At 53.6% G+C, this 22,090-nt stretch overlaps 1 protein-coding gene across 1 annotated transcript in view; it reads left to right on the top strand.

Annotated features, from left to right (window-relative positions):
* AHRR (aryl hydrocarbon receptor repressor) overlaps window positions 1-19,905 on the top strand; it is a 67,071-nt gene extending 47,166 nt beyond the window's left edge. Inside the window, exons 5-11 of the mRNA XM_060146799.1 lie at window positions 6,257-6,346; window positions 12,489-12,618; window positions 13,507-13,643; window positions 15,191-15,378; window positions 17,873-17,934; window positions 18,165-18,309; window positions 18,729-19,905. Of these exons, the coding sequence (XP_060002782.1) occupies window positions 6,257-6,346; window positions 12,489-12,618; window positions 13,507-13,643; window positions 15,191-15,378; window positions 17,873-17,934; window positions 18,165-18,309; window positions 18,729-19,722 (1,746 nt within the window). The 3' untranslated portion in view covers window positions 19,723-19,905. The remainder of the gene's footprint in view (window positions 1-6,256; window positions 6,347-12,488; window positions 12,619-13,506; window positions 13,644-15,190; window positions 15,379-17,872; window positions 17,935-18,164; window positions 18,310-18,728) is intronic.
* Window positions 19,906-22,090: the final 2,185 nt, after the last annotated feature.

Below are 22,090 nucleotides of genomic sequence, written 5' to 3' on the forward strand. Positions count from 1 at the left end.
CTTCAAGTCATGTGGGCACAGGGCTGCTCAGGGATCACCCAGGGGGATTTTAATTTCGCATCTAACGCAGCAATCTCATCCCAGCTGCCTGTGAGCACCTAGTGTCTCAGACACGTCTTAGGCTGGTTTAATGCCTCAGTGCTTCCCTCTTGAATAAGATCTTTGTCGAGTGTTTGCTGTATGTTTTCCTGAGGGCTGCGACGTTTCTTCTCTGAGTTATACTCTAATGGCTAAGTTGTGGCTTTGTCTCGTTTGAGGCTGTGAGACTGCGTCCCTTTCCAGGGGGCTTCCTCGTGAATGGTGTGTGGTGTGATGTCACTTTGGGCAGAACACACGACCTCCGTTTAAACAGGACACCAGTCAGCAGCTCCGTGTCCCCGCTGCCCCCGACACCCATCGACAGAGAAACACACACATCTGAAACAAAAGTGCCGTCCTAATGTGAAACGGAGAAGGCAGAAAATCTGCAACAAAATTAACTGGAAGAATGTAGGCAGGAGGCAGAAGCCTGAGCACGCAGCAGCCTCCGGGGCTGCGGGTTGGCTGGGGCAGGGCTGGACAGTGGAGTCTCGAGACTTCCGGCTGCAGGAGCTGAGGGGACACTGACCAGGGTGGCAGCTCTGGTATCTGGTCCACTTGTTTTAAAAGCAAAGTTTAGGTAAACCTCTAAGGGACAGAAAGTACCATTCCAGAGCCATTCCAGAGCACACAAAATGAGGGAAGGGGCAGCTAATTCTGTGCGGTCAGGAACCCTGTACTGAAACCAGGCAGAGACGGCGCTCGGGAGAAATTCAGCCCGTTTTACTTGTGAGACTAGATGAAGCCATCCTGAACGCGGCGCGGCACACCAAGTCCATCATCGCCGTGAAGGAATGAGGCGTGGTGGCTGAGCGCAGATCTGGAATGCGTGATGCTCCACGACAAGAAATATTGGTCAACTGTAGATGAACACTCAGCCTGTTAAACAGACAGACAGAATCTCAGGGGAGAACCATCTATTGAAAAGCCCGTCTTTGTCTAGTAGTTTGGATGACACCACCTTTCCACCTGTACTTGCCCCTGCTCTGGGCTTCCTATCCCAGGCTACGGACGCACTTGTCTATTCACGCACCAGCACCCAACTCCTTTAGTTGTGGAGGCCTGATGGTATGTTTTGACAAGAAATAACAGTCTTCCCTAACTTTCTTTTTCAGTGTTTTTGTAACAATTAGTGCGTGTTTACTTTCCATATTTAGTATCAACTTGCTGGCTCCATAAAAATGTGATATACACTCCACTATATATAAAATAGATAAACCATAAGGGCCTACTGCATAGCACAGGGAACTATACTCAGTATCTTGTAATAACCCACAATGGGAAAGAATCCGAAAAAGAGTATATAAAAATATATATAGTGATTCAGATATGTATATATATCTGTACACCTGTACTAACACAATATTGTAAATCAGCTGTAGGTCAATAACAAAGTTTGATATAGACAATATTGCACTCTGTTGAGAACTTCACTTAGGAAGAATGGGCATCTTTATGATGGTGAGTCACCCAGTCCAAGAGCAAAGGATGTCTTTCCATTTGTTCACATATAACTTTGTGTCTGTTGAGATTTTTTTTTTTTTTTTTTTTTGTGGTACGCGGGCCTCTCACTGTTGTGGCGTCTCCTGTTGCGGAGCACAGGCTCCGGACGCGCAGGCTCAGCGGCCATGGCTCACGGGCCCAGCCGCCCTGCGGCACGTGGGATCTTCCCGGACTGGGGCACGAACCTGTGTCCCCTGCATCGGCAGGCGGACTCTCAACCACTGCGCCACCAGGGAAGCCCCGTTGAGATGATTTGACGTTTTCTTTGCATCGATTTTGCACATTTCTTGTTGAGTTTACAAGTCGTGGGTCTTCTTTGTAAATGGGGTTTTAACCACCATGATGTCCTCTAATATGGTCATTTTTCTCATATGTAAAGGTTATTGAATATATATATTTAATTTTATATCCTTGTTGCTTACTGAATTCTTTATTTGAGTTATTTTATCATTGATTCTCTAGGGTTTTCTGAGTAAACCATGGTATCATCTGCAAATAGCCATCGTTTTACTTTCTCAATTCTTATACCTCCCATTGATTTCTCTCTTCTAGTTGCAACAGTTAACACCCCCCAGATACTACAGGACAGGAGTCAGCAAACTCTTTCTTTAAATGGCCAGATGGTGAAATATTTCAGGCTTTGTGGGCCATATCAGCGGTCCCCAACTTTTTTGGCACCAGCGACTGGTTTCATGAAAGACAGCTTTTCCGCGGATGGGGTTGGGGGGATATTCAGGCGGGGATGCTAGTGACGGACAGCCATGGGGAGCGGCAGGTGAAGCTTCCCTCACTTGCCCGCTGCACTCACCTCCTGCTGTGCGGCCTGGGCACTGGGGACCCCTGGGCCATATTGTCTCTGTCGTAACTACTCAGCCTTGCTGTTGTAGTGCAAAAGTGGCTCGAGACAATACGTAAATGAACAGGTGTGGCCGTGTTCTAGTAAAATTTCATTTACAAAACCAGTGGCAGGCTATATGTCGGGGGGTGTAGTTTACACACCCCAGTATGGGATGTCATAGGCATAGTTGCCTTGCTTCCTGATCATACTGGAAACACCTAGAATTTTCCCCCATTAAGTTGCTACCTTGGGAATAACATGGACAGACACACACACACATACAACATGCACACACATGTTACCAGGTTAAGATGTATCCACAATTCCTATTTTCTTGTGTGTTTTTATCAGGAATGAGTGTTGAATTTTGTTGAAAGCTTTTTGCCATCTATAAAGATAATCATAGGGACTTCCCTGGTGGTGCAGTGGTTAAGAATTCGCCTGCCAATGCAGGGGACATGGGTTCAAGCCCTGGTCGGGGAAGATCCCACATGCTGCGCAACAGCTAAGCCCATGCGCCACAACTACTGAGCCTGCGCTCTAGAGCCCACAAGCCACATCTACTGAGCCCATGTGCTGCAACTACTGAAACCGGCACGCCTAGAGCCCATGCTCTGCAACAAGAGAAACCACCACAATGAGAAGCCTGCGCACCGCAATGAAAAGTTGCCCCAGCTCACCACAACTAGAGAAAGCCCACGCGCAGCAACAAAGACCCAACACAGCCAAAAAAAAAGATAATCATAGGTTTTTCTCCTTAGATCTATAAATGTGGTGTATTATATTAATGAATTTCTTAATATTTCCTGATATCCAACTTTGCATTCCTGGAATAAATTCATTTGGTCATGATGTATACTTTTCTTAATGTGAAATTGAAGTCTGTTTGCTAATATTTTATTTAGCATATTTGCACCAGTAGTCACAGTAAGCAATTTTGGTTTTATTGTATTTTCCTTATCAGAATCAAGTGTCAGTGTTATACTTCTTAAAAAGAATTAGAAAATTTCCTTCACTTTCTATTTCCGAGACGATTTATGGGGCACTGGTGTTATCTGATTTTTAAAGATTTGGTAGAATTCCTTTTTAAAACTATCTGGGCCTGGTGCATTACCCTGGGTTAGTTCCTTGATAACTTTATTTCTTCTACAGAAATCGATCTTCTAAGGTTTCTATCTCTAATGGGTCAATTCTGGTAAATTAATTTCTTGAGTATCATTTTTATTATTTCCTCACTATCTTTTTAATGTCTGGAGGATCTGTAATGATGTATTCTTTAAAATTCCTGGTGTCCGTAATTTGTATTTTTCTTGATCAATCTTGCTAAGAGTTTATCAATTTTATTAATCTTTTTAAAGAAGCAATTTTTCACTTTGTTGACAATCTTTATCATTTAACTGTTTAAACAATTTCCATTGTTTTTTCTCTTATTTTAAATTCTTCTTTCCCTCTCCTTACATTGTATTTAATTGTCTCTGCTTTCTCTAGTTTCTTGAGGAGGGATTACACACTTTGTTCTTTTGAAACAGTCATCGTAAGCTTACTGGGACTTTATGTTGCCTTTTCTGCTTATATGTAACTTGAAGTTCATCACCTCTCTGTGTTCTCATTATGATGGGGGTGCAGATTTGTGTAGTTTTACCTATTCTTGTTGTTCTCCATCATCTTTTAGAAGTGTGGGGATTTGAATTTAGGTGGCTGCCTAGAAATCTTCGGTATCAGTCATTTAAAAGCTCTTAGATATTGATATGTATAAACTCTAATAGAAAAATCAGCACATGACATGCACGGGCAGTTTACCAAAGAAGAAATACAAGTTATCAATGAATGTATGAAATTTTTTCAATCTCATTAATAATCAAAGAAATGAAAATTATAATGATGGTAAGATAATTTATCACTTATAAAATTGGCAAAGATTAGAAAAAAAGAAAAAGGTATCCAGCATGGTCAAGAATTAAGGGAAATGGGTATTATAATACACTGCTGATAGCTACAAACTTCATAGAAGTTAAAGTCTCTATATGTCTGGGGACTTCCCTGGCGGTCCAGTGGTTAGGACTCCTCGCTTCCACTGCAGGGAGCGCAGGTTCGATCCCTGGTCAGGGAACTAAGAGCCTGCATGCCGTGCGACCAAAAAATTAAAAAAAAAAAAAAAAGAGTCTCTAAATGTCTGTATGTTAAAGATTCAAATTGAAAAACTTTGAACACCACTATCCCGTTGCCTGAACCTCCCTTACCTCCAGCTTCTGTATTGGCCCAGTAGAATCAGACCGTTCCTACCTCGTGGAGGTGATGCAGAACTGGATGAGCTATTCCACATATGGTGCCTGACACTCACCAGGACCTACACAGAGTGTGCTGCCATTTTCTGTATCAAAGTGATGATGATGATGCCAGAGGATAGATAGATACAGATAGGTAGGTAGAATGCGCGTTGGCATGCGCTCTAGTGGCCGCGGTCCCTCGTGCGTCCTCACTAGTGATGGTTCTGGGAAGCCTGTGCAGGAGGGGTTGGAGGGCCTGCTTCTCGAACAAAGAGAGACTTTAAGTTGAGCCCAACACAGCACATGCCACAATAGTTACAGATATAACTGAAATTTAATAATCATAAAAATATTGTGAATAACATACATGAGTAAATTTAAAATCAAGATGCAAGGAGTGCATTACTAAAAAATATTTTTAAATGCCATAATTGATATAAGAGAAAAATCCTGAATACACTAACAACCATTACATAAACTGACATGGGGCTTCCCTGGTGGCGCAGTGGTTGAGAGTCCGCCTGCAGATGCAGGGCACGCGGGTTCGTGCCCCGGTCTGGGAAGATCCCACATGCCGCGGAGCGGCTGGGTCCGTGAGCCATGGCCGCTGGGCCTGCGCGTCCAGAGCCTGTGCTCCGCAATGGGAGAGGCCACAACAGTGGGAGGCCCGTGTACCACACACAAAAATAATAATAAAAAATAAATAAATAAACTGACATGGTACTAAAATCCACCCCCTTTCACTCACCGTCTCTCCCAAAATGCACCCAAACTGGAGGATCTTAGAGGTGAGGTGAACCAGACTTTCAAGGAATACATCATTCTCATCATAAATAAGTGGGTCCCGAGAATGAAAAAAGAGGGAAGATTAGGTATACTTGACACCAAAATAAAGAGAGAAGCTTCTAGGCTGGATTTCCTTAAATATAAATGAATATTTTGTAAGTGAAATGAATCAATTCCAAGAGCATATTAAAAATTATAAGGTTTAAGATAAGATAAGGTTATAAGATCAGATAAGGTTTACCGTATGTAGGCAAGAATGATTTCACCATCAGAAAATCTGTCACTGTAACTCACCACATTAATAAATTAAAGAAAATCTATGTGATGATTTCAGTAGATATAGAAATAGCACTTAATGGAGCTCAACATTTTTTCATGATAAAAATTCTTAGAAAAATCAGAACATGGTATAGAGGAGGGTGCATGAATGGGGAAATCCACAAGGTGGCATAAAGGTTCTGTTCTGTTTCAGGTACTGACGTGTCATCTCATAGTGATGGTGTATATTTTATAAAACATAAATTTGATAATCATTAGAAAAAGAAGAACCCTAGTCTTGAGCCTTATAAACCGTGACCAGGTTCCCGTGTCACCTGCTAGCTTGGGACCTTTTGCAAAATGGTCATAAATAAATTAAAAGCGGGCCTTTCTGGAGGTTATGAATACAGACCACAAAACGGGGGAGAAATGGTTGAAAAGCCGAACAGAATCAATGCTCGACTTTTTCATTTGAGTGATTTCACAAAGGCATCTTGGAGCCAACTCGATGTTTTGTTTTTTCTAGTCCCTGCACGGCTTTGCGCTGGTGGTGAGCGCAGAAGGGATGATATTCTACGCGTCAGCAACGATTGTGGACTATCTGGGCTTCCACCAGGTAAACACAGCTGCTCTATCTGCTGCGGTTCGGTTCTGTTACCTGGAAAGTACGCGTTGTCTTCGAGGTTTAAAATGTCTCTAAAATCAAGCTGCTTTTTTTTTTTTTTTAAATCATGGAGCTTTTGTCAGATGAGGAGTTGCACACCTAGCTTTGTCTAGGGCCCAGGGTCACAGTGAGAGGCATGACAGTGTCCTGGGCGTCCCCCGTCTAAAGGGCAGCGACTTGTGCTGACTGAGGCCGGGCTTCCCGGGCTCCTCGCCGTGAGAGGCTGGTCAGGGCCAGGGCAGTGGACCTGTCCTCATCTGTGCATTGGTGTCTCAAAGCCCAGACACGAGGTACAGTCAGGACGTAGTGTGTTCTGGAAACGCTCTTGTTGGTGTACAGATAATTCATCTGGAACGTTGCCCCAGGCCAGCCTGGCTTGGATGATTCCAGACCCTGGGGCAGAGCTGGATGGAGTCCCATGCAACACCGGGTCCTAGAAGGGTGGCTCAATGAAAAGTCCCAGGAAAGGAAGAAGGACCTGGCTTGGCCTCCGGGAGGGAAAAGAAGTCTCTCGTGAGAAATCCCAGCCCAAAGTCACCAGCCTGATGGTGCCGCCTCCCGGCTCTGGAACTTCGACGGCTGAGGTCTGGGGACAAGCCGGGCACCACAGTGACCGCAGCTGCCCTGCCAGGGCACCCCCCAGACGCAGCCCCTGCAGGGAGCTCGCGGTGCGGAGTTGTCAACTCGAGGGAGCCGCGGGCCAGCGGCACAGGCACCCTCCCTGAGGAATTCAAGACAAAAACAGGTGGATTTGCGAGAGAACGAAACAACCTGGAGGAACGGAGAACAGTGTGTCTGTCCTCAGGGCCACATCCGGAGGCAGAACCTATGCAGTGATTCGCACGGCTTAATATACAGAATTTACAAACTTACACTAATGTAAGTTTAGTGTAAAGAATCATCGCCTAGTGACACAGGGTGAGCGAGAAAGGGGTGCAGACACAGTGGGTGCAGAGGGAGCAGTGCCCGCAGGGCGGAGCCCCGGCGCCCGGGAGGAGCACTTTTCGGAGACCACGCCCCCGCCCCACCCCCCGTTGGCTGGGGCGAGGCGGCGGCCCCTGGGGGATGGAGAGTCCCCCGAGGCGCCCACCCGCTGGGACGCTGGCGAGACTGGAGGTCGTGGACGGCCCCGCGGGGCCGGGGTACCTCTGCCGGCAGAGGGGAAGTATCTGCAGAGCCGGGATCAGAGCCAAGCGAGGGAGCGGGGACAGGCCAGACTGGCGTTAAGAACGAAAATCTCCCTGGATGGGCCGAGCACCAAGGGGGTGCCCGAAGCTGAGGGCAGCGGAAGCCAAGGTGTGAGAGCCCGGTCCCCGACAGGCTGAGAACTGAGCTCCGCCAGAGCCCCTGAGGCCGATGGGGCCCGTGATCTAATTTCCATGAAAATCCTCATTTGAATCGTTTTCGATTCCTCCCACGCTCGTTTCCAGGCTGACTTTCCCGCCACCTGGACCCGCACAGAGTGACCGCCAGGCCCTGTCCTGGCCCCGGGACCGTCTGGGCGGCCTCGCGGGCAGCGATCGCGCGGTCACGGCCTGTGGCCCAGCAGCGGGCGGAGGCGCGGCCCCCGCGGGGGCGTGGCCTCGGGGAGCCGGCTCCGCCCCTTCGAGTCGGGGTCGCCCGACTTCCTCCCCCGCGCGGTGGGGCTGCGAGGCCGCGGCCGGGAGCCCCAGGGCGCTGGGGGCGCTCCTGACGCGGGAGCTGGGCCACGCGGTCCGCCTCTGCAGTCGCTGTGCGGAGGCCGCGCTCGCACGAGGTCGGGGGCCGTGGCCGGGGTGCAGGCTCGGGCTCAGGGTCCCCTGGAGCAGCGCCCCCTCCAGGACGGCAGGTGACTCCGCGAGGCCGTGGGCACGAGGGATTCCAGCCCCAAATAGCGAAGCCTTCCACGTGCTCCCCTGGAGGTCGTGTGCAGGATCTGGATCTAGAAAAACGTGGTTCGGTCTGCCTTTTGCGTGCTCAGAATTTCTTTTCGTTCCCATCACTGTCGCCTGAGTTGCTCTGTGAATTCTCCAGACACCCAGAGCCACCTGCCTTTGGCTGTAATTCGAAGGTCTTACCACCCGGTAGGACCTTCGTGGGAAAAGCCCTGCAGAGGAGACCTGCTTCCAGGTCTGAACTTGCTAATTGGCTCTTCTGGTTTCTTGGAACTTGGTTATTTCCGCTGAAGCGTTAGAAGTGAAAACAAAAAAAAGTTTTGCCTTTTATTATAAAGAAATTGTTTCCAAATGCCATTAAATCAGGCCATGCCTCTAGTTTATGCAAAATATTTCATGAACATGTTCGGATTGCTTTGTGCTATCGTAAGCTTCTTGTGCAAAACGCCTTACGAAAAGTCAGGAACCAGGTATTTCCTGGCGCAACCTGAGTGCAGCGTTCCAGCATCTTGCACTTAGCGCTCTCTGAGACGAATGGATAGGCTTTAGATGTATATTTTAGTCGCTGTTGCCGTTTGCTGTTTCAAGATGTTGTCTGTTCTCTCGGAGGTCTGCGGTAGGGGCAGCTCGTCCCCATGTGAACCGGGGCAGATGTGAGGGTCTGTGGAAGGAATCCACGGGCATGGAGAGTGGATATGCGCCCTCTCTGCACAGAAAGTAGAGATGGTTACTGCTGGAACGAGCCGTTTGTGAAAACGGTTGTATCAATACTTTTATCCTCAACTCCGCAAAGGGTGGTTTAGAGGCAGGATGAAGACCGCCTGACCCAACCAAAGCAGGGCCTGTTTTGTGCTGTTTGAATCATTGTTACCTACTCTCTTCCCTCCTTCTCACGTTTCCCACCATTTATTTTTCTTGACCTCATTTGTAGGAATCAGACCCTAGGAGATTAGGAAGGACGAAGGGCAGCCACACTAGTTGCTACCAACTTGGTTTCCTCACCCCAGATAACTGGTCTTCAAATTCACCTTGGTCAGCGATGTCTCCAAGTCAACCTGCCTCCTGTGCCCGTTAAGCCACAGACCCACACCTTGCGTCCCATTCGTGAATCATCTGAGGTGTGTGGAGACGGCAGATGGGGCAGCAGGGAGGCCCTGGGGTTCTGCGAGGCTTGGGGTCACCTGCTAAAACGCACCAGAGAATAACCTGGATCACAGTGCCTGTATATCAGTTTATGGTGAGACGTATCCAGCGCTCACAGGTCAGCACAATTGTTTTCCTTTAATCAAAACCATGGAGGGGAAAATGCCATCCATCAAAGTAGGATGGAAAAACACCAGATTCCTGGGAATGAGTCAAGCAAATGATATGCAGTATCTCCACACAGAATATAAAACATTATTTAAGGAAGTTAAGGAAGATCCAGGTAAATGGAAGGGTATGCCATATCATGGACTGGAGGACTCGATATTATTATCATAAAGACATCAGATCAAGTTATAGAATGACATTAATTAATAACACTGCCGTAAAAACCGAGCAGCTTCCCTGGGAGGAAACTGACAAGCTAATTGGGAATGCAGAGGGCGGAGCATTCCCATCGGCAGGGCCAGGGCGGTGGGGGGTGTGATTTTCCCTGGGACGTACAATCCCGGAGACAAGACTGCCCGTCGAGCTCAGTGGCTGAGACGTGTGGGGTTGGGGGAAGATGGACAGGTGGACCCACAGGACAGAGCGGAGGTTCAGAGCAGCCGCGGGTTTACAGTGAAGCTGGTGCTGCCGAGAGGTGGGCGGGCGCTGGTCTCGTCAGTAAATGGTGCTTCGTGAACTGGATCCACGTGAACAAAATGAGTCTCGACTCCTACCTCACACCGTGCACAGTCAATGTCGGGTGGGTGGTGGAAGCTTCTAGAAGATAACAGGGCAGAGTTAGGAGGTATATGAGGACGGAGTACATAGACAGGACAAAAACTCTAAAACCCTGTCCATGAGGAGAGATTGATGAATCAGGCTGTGCTAGACCCATTAAGAGAGCAGCAGGGGAGGCCAGGGAGTGGGGAAGAGTTTTGCAAAGGAATCCACCCGAGAAAGGACTCCTGTCCAGAAGGATGAAGAGCGCTGACAAACCGGCAAGACAGCTCGACGGAAATCATGGGAAAGACAGAAGCGAGCAACACGCACACACACACACACACACACACACACGTCTAAAAACCAATAAACATGTGAGAAGATGTTCAATTTCATTAGTCTTCATGACGTGCTAATTAAAACCATCAAAAGAAACCATGATGCATCCACCACCGTAGCTCAAAAAAAGAAAAAGCGTTGAAAATACCAAAGGTTGGCCAGAACATAAAGCAACTGGAGCTCCACACACTGCCACGACGGAAGTGCGTATTCGTGGGCTCACTTTGGACAGCCGTTCGGCCTTTTCCACTAAAGCGGAGGCTCTGCTCACTCCGTGACCCATTCATTCCACTCCTGGGTGTGCATCCAACAGAAACGCCCTCGAAGACACAGCAGCAGCCTCTGTAACAGGCTCAGACGGGAAATAACTCAGAGGGCCCAGCAGTGAGAGGACTAATCAGTGTGGTATGTTCTGACAGTGGAGTACCACACGATGGTGGGGCTGAAACACCGCCGTCACACGCAACTGTGATGTGACACAGAGGTCACAGCGCTCCATTTACATCCAGTATCAGCCGGCAGTGCAGGGTTCTGCGCCACGACCGCCTCTGGGGAGGGTGGAGGGAAGGGGTTCTGAGATGCTGTAGGGGTCCTGATTCCCGACTGGGTGGTGAAGCTGCGTATTTATGACGTGGGCACTTTTCAGCCTATGCGTTACGCCTGAATCACAAAAGTGTGTTAGGAAAGCATGGCTATGGGATGTGCCCTTGTAACCATAGAGCTACCAGGTGAGGTGGGAGCCTCTGGTGAGAGGGAGCCTCCAGGTGAGGCTGCCAGCTGCCAGGCGGGTGAGAACCAGAAGGTGCGGCAGGTGCCACCAGGTCTCAGCAGGAGGGAAAGTCAGGTGTGCCCACGTCCACCATGAGTTGGTCCCCAGTCACGCCAGACTCCCTGACGCTGGACAGCACTGACCGAGGACCACCGTCACTTCTGACCTCAGGGTCCTGTCGTTCCTGTGAAAACAGTGTCTTGGGCTGGCGGGCGCACAGGGGATAGAGTCCGGCCTTCGAGTTACGGTCATACTCATTTTCTACCTTTCTGAGGCTACCCGTTTGATGTCCGGGGGCCAGTTACAGGAGGACCTGTGGAGAGATGCGGCACCTCATCCACTCTGGGTGGGGTTACCTGTTGCCTTCTAAGGAGGTAACGTCATTTGTGAAGTCTTCATCCTTCAGGCACTTTTCCTCCATCTAGTGTTACAGGGATCCAGTTGAGAAATGATGGAAACTCAGAAATGGACCAGTTGAAGAGGTCACAGACAGCACCTGGCGGGCTGGGCTCCCAGGCGGGTAATGAGTGATGCCCTTCAGTTAAGAGAGGGTAGTGGGGAGATGTGCTCCAGGCTCGTCATCTGTCGACCCTCTGCGGACGTTTTTGCCGACAACAGCAACCGTTGAGTCTAATGAAGCCAGTCTTCGTAGCCCGTGGCAGTGGCCTTTGTGCCCCAGACCGCAGCTTCCCAGCATGGACCTGTGGGTTGGCCTCTGCGTTCGGGGCCCGAGCAGGTGGGAGGATCCAGCACCAGAGAGAGGGCTGTGGACTGGTGGGTCCTTGCGGCGTCCTACTGGGGGTGGTGGTGGTCAGGACTGGAGGTGCTGGCCTGGCCCCCATCTCACCTGGTGGCCCCCAGCTCACTTCACAGGGATGCTTTCTTAATTAACTTTTGTGATTCAAGTATAACAGATAGGCTGGAAGGTGACCAAACACAAACGCACAGCTTGGTGAGGTTGGAGTCAACTTGGAAAAGTGGGTATCTTGACCCCAAGTGACGTTTGGTCTCTGAGTCCCCGACCTGCCCCTGAAGGCACCGCCTGGCCTGGGGGGCACCCGCAGTGTGCCCGGCTCTGCGCCTCGTGAGCCGGGTGCCTAGTGTCCAGGCCGTGTGGTCATGTCCTCCGGGGAGGGACTTTCTCTTCACAGGTGTGACTTGCCTTTGACAGATGGAGGAGCATTTTCGCAGTTATTAACACTGGAATGAAGTGTGGCGATTCACTCAGGGTAAGGCTAAAATGACTGTTGCCATGTTCCAGACGGACGTGATGCACCAGAACATCTACGACTACATCCACGTGGACGACCGCCAGGACTTCTGCCGGCAGCTGCACTGGGCCATGGACCCTCCCCAGCCTGGGTGTGGGCAGAACCTGCTCTCAGAGACAGGTGGGTCTTGGGGGGCCCTGGTCTAACTCAGACACGGATCACCCCCTTTCCTTCCCATCCAGTTGGTGCAGTGTGGATGCCCCCTCCTCGGAGACCTCGTCCCGTGCCCCGCCCCGCCCTCCTCCAGCCCCGCGTGGCTCCCTGGCTCCCGAGTGCCCCTGCATCTTGGGCTGCTGCTCTGTGCCCCCCGGGGCATGGCGTGAGGCCGAGAAGCCACGGTACTTGTCTCTGGCTTTGCAAACTCCCCCTCAGACGCACGTCTTCCAGGAAATTCCTTCCACTCACTTTAGATTTACCAGAAAAAATCCCCCAGAGACTGTTGTCTGTTCAGGGACGTTGCCCCCTGGGAGCGAGAGCCCCTACAAAGTCCCGGATCCGTGGCCCCTGCCCACTGGACGCACCGGGCAGGCATCCAAGTGCCCAAGAGACTGCAGAGCTGACGGGAGCTCGAGGGGAAGGGCGGCGTTCATCTGGGGTCCAGAGCGGGGGGAGGGAGTGCTGGCTCTCCCACACGTCTCCCCACCAGCAGTCCGTGATTCAGGAGGACCTTGCAGCACACCTTCACGCAGCAGCATGAGTTACCCTGTAAAGTTAGAGAAAAGCGTAACCCCCGGGTGCCGACACAGTTTTATAGAGCTCAGAACCAAAAACCCTGAATTGGTCAACAGTCTCACGTGTGTTCGTCACACACGCGGTTGTACCAAAACGCCATTTTCGAGGGCAAAGACCTGACTTAGTCAGGGCGGGAGGGATGCTCAGGGACAGGTGTCAGTTTGGGGCAGGCGTGTGTGTTATGTGCTGATAGCTCGCTGTTACATTACGAACTTGCTTATCAGAGTGTGTTTCCGGTTTCTCCCTGACCACCACTGCCTGTGCCAACGCGGCCAGGAGAGGACGCCGTCCTGGGGAGGCTGCTCCGGGCCCAGGAGGGGGCCGCGGGCTGGCCCACCGAGTACTCGGCCTTCCTGACGCGGTGCTTCATTTGCCGTGTGCGCTGCCTGCTGGACAGCACCTCGGGCTTCCTGGTGAGTGAGCGGCTGCTGGGCGGGAGAAGCCAGGGGCCGGGGTGCTGGCGGCACGCGGGCTCCGGCCTTGATGTGGCAAGGCTGAGTGACGGCGGGTGAGTGAGAATGAAGTGGGAGGTCTGCTGGGGCGGATGAAGCACGGGCAACCCCCTGCACCCCGCTGCTCATCTCTTATTCAGGCAGTCAGCTGGTTGTCCAGAAAGTCTTTTGTTCTGATCATACTTTGTTCTCAGTTCTGTGGGAAACTAAGATAGTTTTCCCTCTGCGTGGATGTAGGTAGATTTTACTGTACAGTGAGGCAGAGATCAAAACCTAAGCTGAAGTGAAGCTGTGTCAGAAGCACCGAGTAGAGGAAACAAGCAAAAGAAATCAGTTTGCAAAGTGTCTCATCATACTTTACTGCGAGGTTGGTCACTGCACGTGCACGTGCGGGAAAGGGGTCCGGCACGGGCAGCGGAGCGCCGAGGACAGGGCAGTGGGCAGCGGCATCACGTGGCCTCCGGGCTCACCACAGCTGCTCCTGAGCCTGTGCAGAGCCTGTCCACACCTGGCAGGTGGGGCTGCCCACGGGAGCCCGTTGTCGAAACTTCAGGAATATAGAGATCCAGCTGATAGTAGGTTGGCAGCTCGAAATCAGCCATGGTGGGAATTTTTACACCGAAGAAATCGTCAAAAACTAAAAGTCAGGGCTTTTTCCCTCTGGAGGGCTGGATGTTAAAGATGTCCCAGCACCGCTGCCCTGACTGCGCCACCAAGCATGTGACCATCACATAGCAGGTGCTCTGCAAGCATCTGTTCACCCAATAAAGTCATAGACAAATGGAGGGATGGACAGATGGATGGGTGAATGAAGGGATGGTGGATGGAGGGAGAGATGGATGGACAGATGGAAGGATGGAGGGAGGGGCGAATGGACAGACGAGGGATAGGGAAAGAGTGCCGCCATCTGTGGGCTTATTCCTCCATCCAGGGCTGGGGCACCCTGAAGTCACCTGTGAACTAACTCAATTATAGATCAACTCTTCCATAATAGGGAGATCTTTTATTTGCTTTTATCACAAACTCCAGAGTTACTTTCTGGCTTTTTAACTTGCACCATGTGCGCTCCAGATAAACAAATCAAGTTGTCCCTAAGTTTTATCACCATGAATGACAATTGTCAATGAATGACAATTTGGAAGTGGACGGTTAATGTAGAACAGTCCTCAGAGATGATCTGCTCCAGCAAATCCTCCTGGGGGGCTGCCTGGTGGCTCCGGCCAAGTCCATGCTCGCACACCCTCACACCCATGAGGGCACACATGAGAACACACTGGAAGGTTAGAGGATGTTACGGGGATGCTAGAGAAACCCCGAGTCATTCAAAGGCGGTAGGGAGCGCCTGTCCCAAGGGCCAGCGTGGAAGGCGCGTTGGTTCATGGCTCCTCAGAGACTCGGGATCAGACCTCTCTGGCTTTCTGTCCCCGGGAATGTGAGCTCCACGGCCTTTGACCGCGTCGATGATTCACTCTGTGAACATGCCTTCGCTTCTGTCTTTGAAACACCAGACGATGCAGTTTCAAGGGAAACTAAAATTCCTGTTCGGGCAGAAGAGGAGGGCCCCGTCGGGAGCCGCCCTGCCCCCTCGGCTCTCCCTGTTCTGCGTCGTGGCGCCCCTGCCTACTGCGGTGAAGATGCAGAGTGTGTGTCTGAGGGCGAAGCACAGGGTGGACGCCTCGGCCACGCCGGACACAAAGTGAGTCAGAGCCCCCAGCAGCCGCGGTCCCATCCTGGTGGTTCAAACACAGCGTCTCCACACTTAGTATCTTCTGTCTGTCCCTCCTTCATTTCCAGCAAGGAATGTAATGAGAAGCTTGTTGTTGTTAAAGTTACTACATCACGTAGGAAGCAGCTATTAGAAAAAAGAAAACCTTTCACTGATACTTGTGGACTGTGGCACAAACACTGCTGCATCTCTTCATGCCTAAGCCCTCCACTTACCTGGTCCCGTGTCCCCCGTGGGGGACGGGAGGCCGGACCGCAGCCTCCCTGCCTCTCTCTGCATGCCCTCCCTCAACACCAGGCCCACCGCTGGGGCACACGCTGCAGACAGGCGTCCCGCACACATCGCGCCACCCCGCGACTTCTTGGCTCTCCAGAGTTAGGTTTTCTGGGAGATTCCTGTCTGTAATTCTAGGGATGGGCTAGGTCTGTGTTGCATGGGTCAGGTTCTGGGAGAGATTAAGATGCTGTGCGCGTGCAAACCGTGTTTCCCGTGGTGCGAGGGAGACCCCGGGGAAGAGGAGAGGCGTCTGAGGTCTGCCTTTCTTCTTCCTCAATACCATCCCCGGTTCAGATGACCGGGCTCTGAGCCCCCTGCGTCCCCATTCCTGCCCCGGGTTTGCAGGTGGAGCCACGTCTTCACGGCCTCTGGGTCTCGCACGTGCCGGCTCGTGAAGACAGCAGTTTTCTGGAGCATTTAAAAATTAAATACATATGCCTTCTTTTTTACAAAGGTAGAAGATGTTGTAATATAGGAGGAAGGAAAAACAGAATGCCCGCGGGGAAAAACTCTAAAAATAACTGATGAAGCAACTAAAACGTGAGGTGCGACAAAGCACGTAGATTACGCTCGACCACACCTACGCGTGTCTTGCCGGCGAGACAGCTCTGCCGCACCTGCTTTCTCCCCACCACCTGGGCTAACGCTGGGGAGAAATACCCTCCACCTGCCTTTGCCGTCTCAGAGTTCTCTGCTTTCGAGCTCTCTGGCTTGATGATGGTAACTGGGCCCCACACGATGAGCTCTTCTCTTCTGTATGTTTCCCCAGCCGTACAAACGAGATGGAGGGAAAATCGTCCCCTCGTATCGCTTTTCCTAGAGGCCCTGCTGCCCCCCGGCGGCCACGCGGGGAAGCGCAGGTGTGCGGACGGCACCCCCAGCCAGGGCCGCGCAGGAGCCCTGAGCCTGGGGCGGTGGGTGCGGGCTCCCCGGCTCACCTGCCACTGCCCTGGGCGGCGTGGACACCTGGACGTCCCTCGGAGGTCTGGCGAGGGTCTGTGCCGTGAGGGTTAGGATGCTGCCCACAGAGTGACCGTGCAACGAGTACTAGACACACGTTGTACAGAACATCATTAAAACTCGAAGAGAGGAAGAGCCAGCCAACATTTTAGGAAAGAAGCAAATAGCTTCTCTCGACTTCAGGTTTTCTGGAGCTGAATTCGGCTCTGACCTGAATTCGTAACCGGCCTCGGTGCCTGCGTCATGCCCGTTCCCTTCTGAGCTCAGAGGCTGTGAGGAACTAACCCGGGAGCCCGAGGCCCAGGAGGGTTGCTCCGGAAGGCACGTCGTGGTCGCTGGAAGGCATTTCAGGTCCTTCACAATTTTTCCTGAACGGGACTTTGTGATACCCCCTCACACCTAAATGTTCACAGGCTCTGTGTGTGTGATCTGCACCCCGCTAAGGGTGACACTCCAACCTCATGTCTCTGTCTCCATCTCTGTCTCCGTCTCCACCTCTGTCTCTGGCTCCATCTCTGTCTCCGTCTCCACCTCTGTCTCTGGCTCTGTCTCTGTCTCTGGCTCTGGCTCCTACACAGACGCCCAGAAGATGGAGAGGTAGGGCCAACTGCAGTGCAGGAAGCTCTGGCTTGTGGCGCCGGTCGGACGGGGTTTGAATCCCATTTTCGTACCTGCTATAGGGGCAGCTTTAGGCAAATCACTTAACACCCGTGAGCCTTGTTTTTGCTTTTGAAATATGAAGAAAATATGATCTCCCAGGATAAGTTGCACATTGCCTTAGGATCTAAGATTACAAGATCTGTGAGACGTGTGTGTGTGTGTGTGTGTGTGTGTGTGTGTACACACTCCCCTGGGGCGATGGCTCAGTATCACTAACTTAGTACTCATGATGACTTTGTAAACTACCGCAAATAACTACTGCAAATCAGAGGAATCTGTATTTCCATTCTGACCACGCAGAAGAAAACAAATGCACTGAAAGTCATCTTAGGCGTATGTCTGCTTTCTGAAGGAAATTCATTAGTGCTTCATTGGCCTGAAAGGTGATGAGAATTGGAATTTTCAGCAAACCGGTAACTGGGAAAAGGCTTTACAATCTATACAGGCTTAAAAAGTGTGAGTCATTGTATCTTCTGCTCTTGGGTGTGACAACAACACGGGTCGTGTTGTCATTTCTGCCCTCACACACGTTTCATCTGCGTGTTTTGCTGTTTCCTGTCCTTCGCAGAGCAAAAGCTGCCGCAAGTCTCTGTGAACCAGAATTGCACGGAAAACCCAGTTACTTAGCAGGTACTTGTTAAATTCTCCACCTCGTCTTTTTGAAATGGGTAGAATGACCGTGCCCCCGGAGACATGCTGCGTTCTGTGGCGATGCAGCCTGGAGGGCTGGGCGGGAGGACGGAGGGTGCCCGGCGCCTCGGGCGTCGCGGGGAAGCCATGCGTCATGCGTGGCTGGCGCTGAGGATGAGGCCTCGCCCAGCCCAGGCGCGGCTCACCCCCCCTTTTCTGAATCCTGGCAGGGAGCGGCAGCGGAGGAAACGGCCTGTCTGTGTTCAGGAGGCCCGCAGACGCCTGCCACTGGGGCCGGCTGGCAACCCGGGGCCCCTGCCTGTGCCTGCGAGGCGGCCACGACCTCCTCCACCCCCACCCCGAGGGGGCCGCAGGGTAAGTGGCTGAGGCACGGCGTCGGCAGCCTTGACCACGTGGCTGAACCTCTCTCAGTGGGATGTGGGGATGCACAGAGGGTGCCCACACCCACTCCTCACCCTGGAGGGGTCGTCATCACTCACGTGGGGACCACGGCCGTGGATCTGCCCATGGTTTGGACCCCCGGGTGACGCCCGGCCTCCGTGCTCACCTTTGCTCAGAAACCCTCTTCCCTCCCAGGCCCCACCTGCCCTCGCCTCTGGGTGCGGGGGAGGCCATGGGAAGGCCCGTTCAGGAGGGGCGGAGGCGGGCCCTCTGTCACAGTGCCACAGGCAGCGCAGAGCAGCCCCGGCAGGCGGCCGGCACCATCGTGATGCAGGGCCTCCCCTTGGGCCCCCGCTACCCCTGCTCTGTCTGACGGGCGTCTCTTCCCGCAGGGATGGGCGAGGAGAGGAACCGGGGGGGTTGCCGAGGGGCCCCTCCTGCCCAAGGGAGCGGAGGGACGCCCCCCCACACAGCTGCCACCTCAGGGCACAGGGACCCTCGAAGCACCTGAACTGGACGCCGGGGAGACACGGTCAGGACGGCGGCACCAAGCTGAGGCTGGAGCCCGGCAAGGGTGACCCATTCCCCGCCGCGCAGGCCCGTGGCGCCTGCCTGCCCTACCCGGGCACCCAGGGCACTGTCCGCGCCGTCAGGAGCTCACCTGGCTCTCACCAGCCAAAGCCTCCCCCCGGGCCCTGCGCCAGCCGGACCAGCACAGGCTTGCGGGACGGCCACCAGGGCCAGGCTCCCCTTCCCACCAGCTGCCCCTTCCCTCAGGGGAGCCTGGAGGACGGGCTTCCTCGGCCAGGAGGGCAGCGTCTCCCCGCGGGGTGCTATCCCACCGAGGACAAGCTTCGAGGCATCCCAATGCCCCCGGGAGCCCCGTGTAACCCCATGTTGTCACTCGATGTGCCCATCAAGATGGAGAGCGAATCCGGGTCCGAGGATGCGGCGGATGGCTACCGTGTGTCCCCGAGCCAGGCGTGGCTGGGGGCCAGCGACGTGGCCAAGAGACAGCTGGTCACTTTCCCTACCAGGATGCACCTGAAGATGGAGCCGGACTCCAGGCACCCCCTCTACAGCCCACCCCTGGGGCCCGGCCTGCTGGGGCCCCACCCCAGGCCCGGCAGGGAGCTGGCCCCGTTGCACCCCGCACACTGCGCCTGCCTGGAGCCCCCGCCCCGCCTCTGTGCTGGGGGCCGCCAACCCCCCAGCCTGGGCCGTGACGGCCAGGCCCCCGGGCCTGTGCCTGTAGTCAAGCTTGAGCCCCTGGACTCGCCCCCGTGGGCCGCTCACGGCCAGGGCGGGGCGCCCGGCATGCTCCCCAGGGGCACCTTGGCGACACGGATGCCGCCCGGAGACCCCGCGTGCACGTTCCTGCCGTAGAGCAGGCGTCTGCAAAGGCTGACGTCCGTCCCTCGGCCGGCCGGGATGGCAGTGCAGGGGCAGAGACTTTCCTGAGGGAGGCGCGTGCAATAGCAGATCCTGTGTCTCGTCCAAAGCCACTGAGGTTCTTAAATGCAGAGCGGCCTCACGTCTGCTCAAGTGTGACAGTGTTGCCCTCTAAGGGGACACACCTCGGGGAGCAGCCTCACCCTGGGGGTCCCACTGCCGAGACAGCAAGTTGGGAATCAAGCCTGTTGAGCGGCAGGTGACCACTTGCCCGATCCTGGGCGGAGTCCAGAAGTTCCAGGCGGAAGAGGCTGTCAGCACCGGGCCGGCAGTTCACCACGACGACGTGCGTGTGCCTGAGGCGCTGGCGCAGGCTGAGGCCGGCCCGGGGGAGGATTGGCCTGATCCCACCCTGTTCCTCCTTCCGCGAGCGTCTTGGTGTTGTCAGGGGGCCCCTGAAGGTGGTTCTTGCTCATCTGCCTCTCACCGCATCACGCAACCTAGTTTACAGGGTCTGGATTTGCAAGTCTAGAGAAGTACAAGATGTAGGGAGAGGAACGAGTTAGTCCAGTTGTCCAGCTGCCTTGCTGACTCTCTAGAGGTTTTTAAATGAGACGCCAATCACCATCCTAGGAGGAGCTATTAGAGACGAGACAGACAGGTGATGCTTTACAAAAACGAAAACATTGTGGGGACTTCGCTGGCGGTCCAGTGGTTACGACTCCGTGCTTCAAACGCAGGGGCGCAGGTTTGCTCCCTGGTCGGGGAACTGAGATCCTACATGCTGTGCGGTGCAGCCAAAAAGAAAAAGGAAAAATTGTGAAGGTAACACATTCTGAACGCAGGAAATTAGGGTGCAAAGAATAAATCGGAAAGTGCAGGTCACCTGCAATCACCAGGGGTGGCTCGTGGCTCAGGGCGAAGTTCACCGTGCCTTCCGGGGTGACCCCACGCCACGGGTGCAGTTAGTATGGGACGCGACACCAGGGGGCAACATCACCACCGAGCAGGGAGCTGGCCGGAGACCCCCCTGTGCTGTGGTTGGAGACCCTCCTTACGGATGTGACCACCTGCCCCGGGAGGCTCGGGACGGGCAGGGGCCCCTTGCAGCCCCGCCACGTTCAGCGGGGGGTCTTTTTGTCCGGCATCTGTGGCTTTGGGGTGTCACTGTTCAGCTCCTGAGTTAATGCTGAAGCGGTTTGCTAAATGCTTCGTCACCCTGTCAGACTCGGGACTGGGCTGGCGGGACTGGGTCTTCTGACCCTTAGGCAGCTAGCTGCCTGCTTCGTGGAGGGGCTTCCCCTGGGGGGCGTGGTGGGAGCTGAAGGTCTCTCCCTGGACTGACAGAGGTTACTCGTTGGAGCCCAGGGTTGGGAGTCATCAATTTGTGGCCTCCTGGGATCCCCGAGCCCTGCCCAGCAGCCTGCTCATCTCTGCCCAGCCCCCGGGGGCTTGCAAAAGTGACATCGGTGCTGTGCTGTCCCCCCCTCCCTCGCCAGAGTCTCCCCCTCCCCGTCACAGTGGCAGCCAGGCTGCCTGTCGGGACCACCTGCTTCCCACCCTCGCCCCCCGCTGGCTTAGCATCCCTCTCTACTTAGTTCTCACGCTGAGCCCAGCACACCTGATAGATTTCATCCCTAAGACAAGGGGTGGAATATCGGAAACTTCCTCCTTCCTTTCTATTCACGCCAAGTGCCCAGCTCCTCGCGGGCAGCCCTGCACCGTCTCTCAAGAGTAACTGTCAGCCTCTCTGGAGCTCCCTCTGTGCAATGTCACCCTCGGCACAGGAGTGGGTCCTGGGATGCACCGGGGCACCCCTCAGTGTGACGCCTGCCCTTCCCGTCTCAGGGTACAGCAGACAGGTGCGCTGCACGCGCGTAACACGTAAGTGGGAAAACCCTGGACCGAAAAGATGGAATTGAGAGACACCATTGCATGTTTGCACGCTGTAGCCGGATCCTAGTGTAACCAAAAAAGAGCTGCAGGCTGAAGGACATTCAGCTGTCCCCGCCCATGAGGGCCACGGTGCCCCAACTTTTCAGATGCACCCACTCTCCCGGGACCAACTGCACCAAATTGGTCCCGGTTGGTGGGCAGACAAGTCACGCGTTGCCGATGCAGAACTCAGCCTCTGGGCGTCAGCTCTGCAGGTTTTGCGTTCTGGAGAGGCCATCATGCTCGGGGCCCAGGTCCTGACATGCTAGGTCGGTGGGAACAAAACGCCTCTCAGGGCTTCCCTGGTGGCGCAGTGCTTGAGAGTCCGCCTGCCGATGCAGGGGACGCGGGTTCGTGCCCCGGTCCGGGAAGATCCCACATGCCGCGGAGCGGCTGGGCCCGTGAGCCATGGCCGCTGAGCCTGCGC

This window comes from Lagenorhynchus albirostris, chromosome 3 (assembly GCF_949774975.1).
Source record: "Lagenorhynchus albirostris chromosome 3, mLagAlb1.1, whole genome shotgun sequence".
NCBI classification, from domain to species: domain Eukaryota; kingdom Metazoa; phylum Chordata; class Mammalia; order Artiodactyla; family Delphinidae; genus Lagenorhynchus; species Lagenorhynchus albirostris.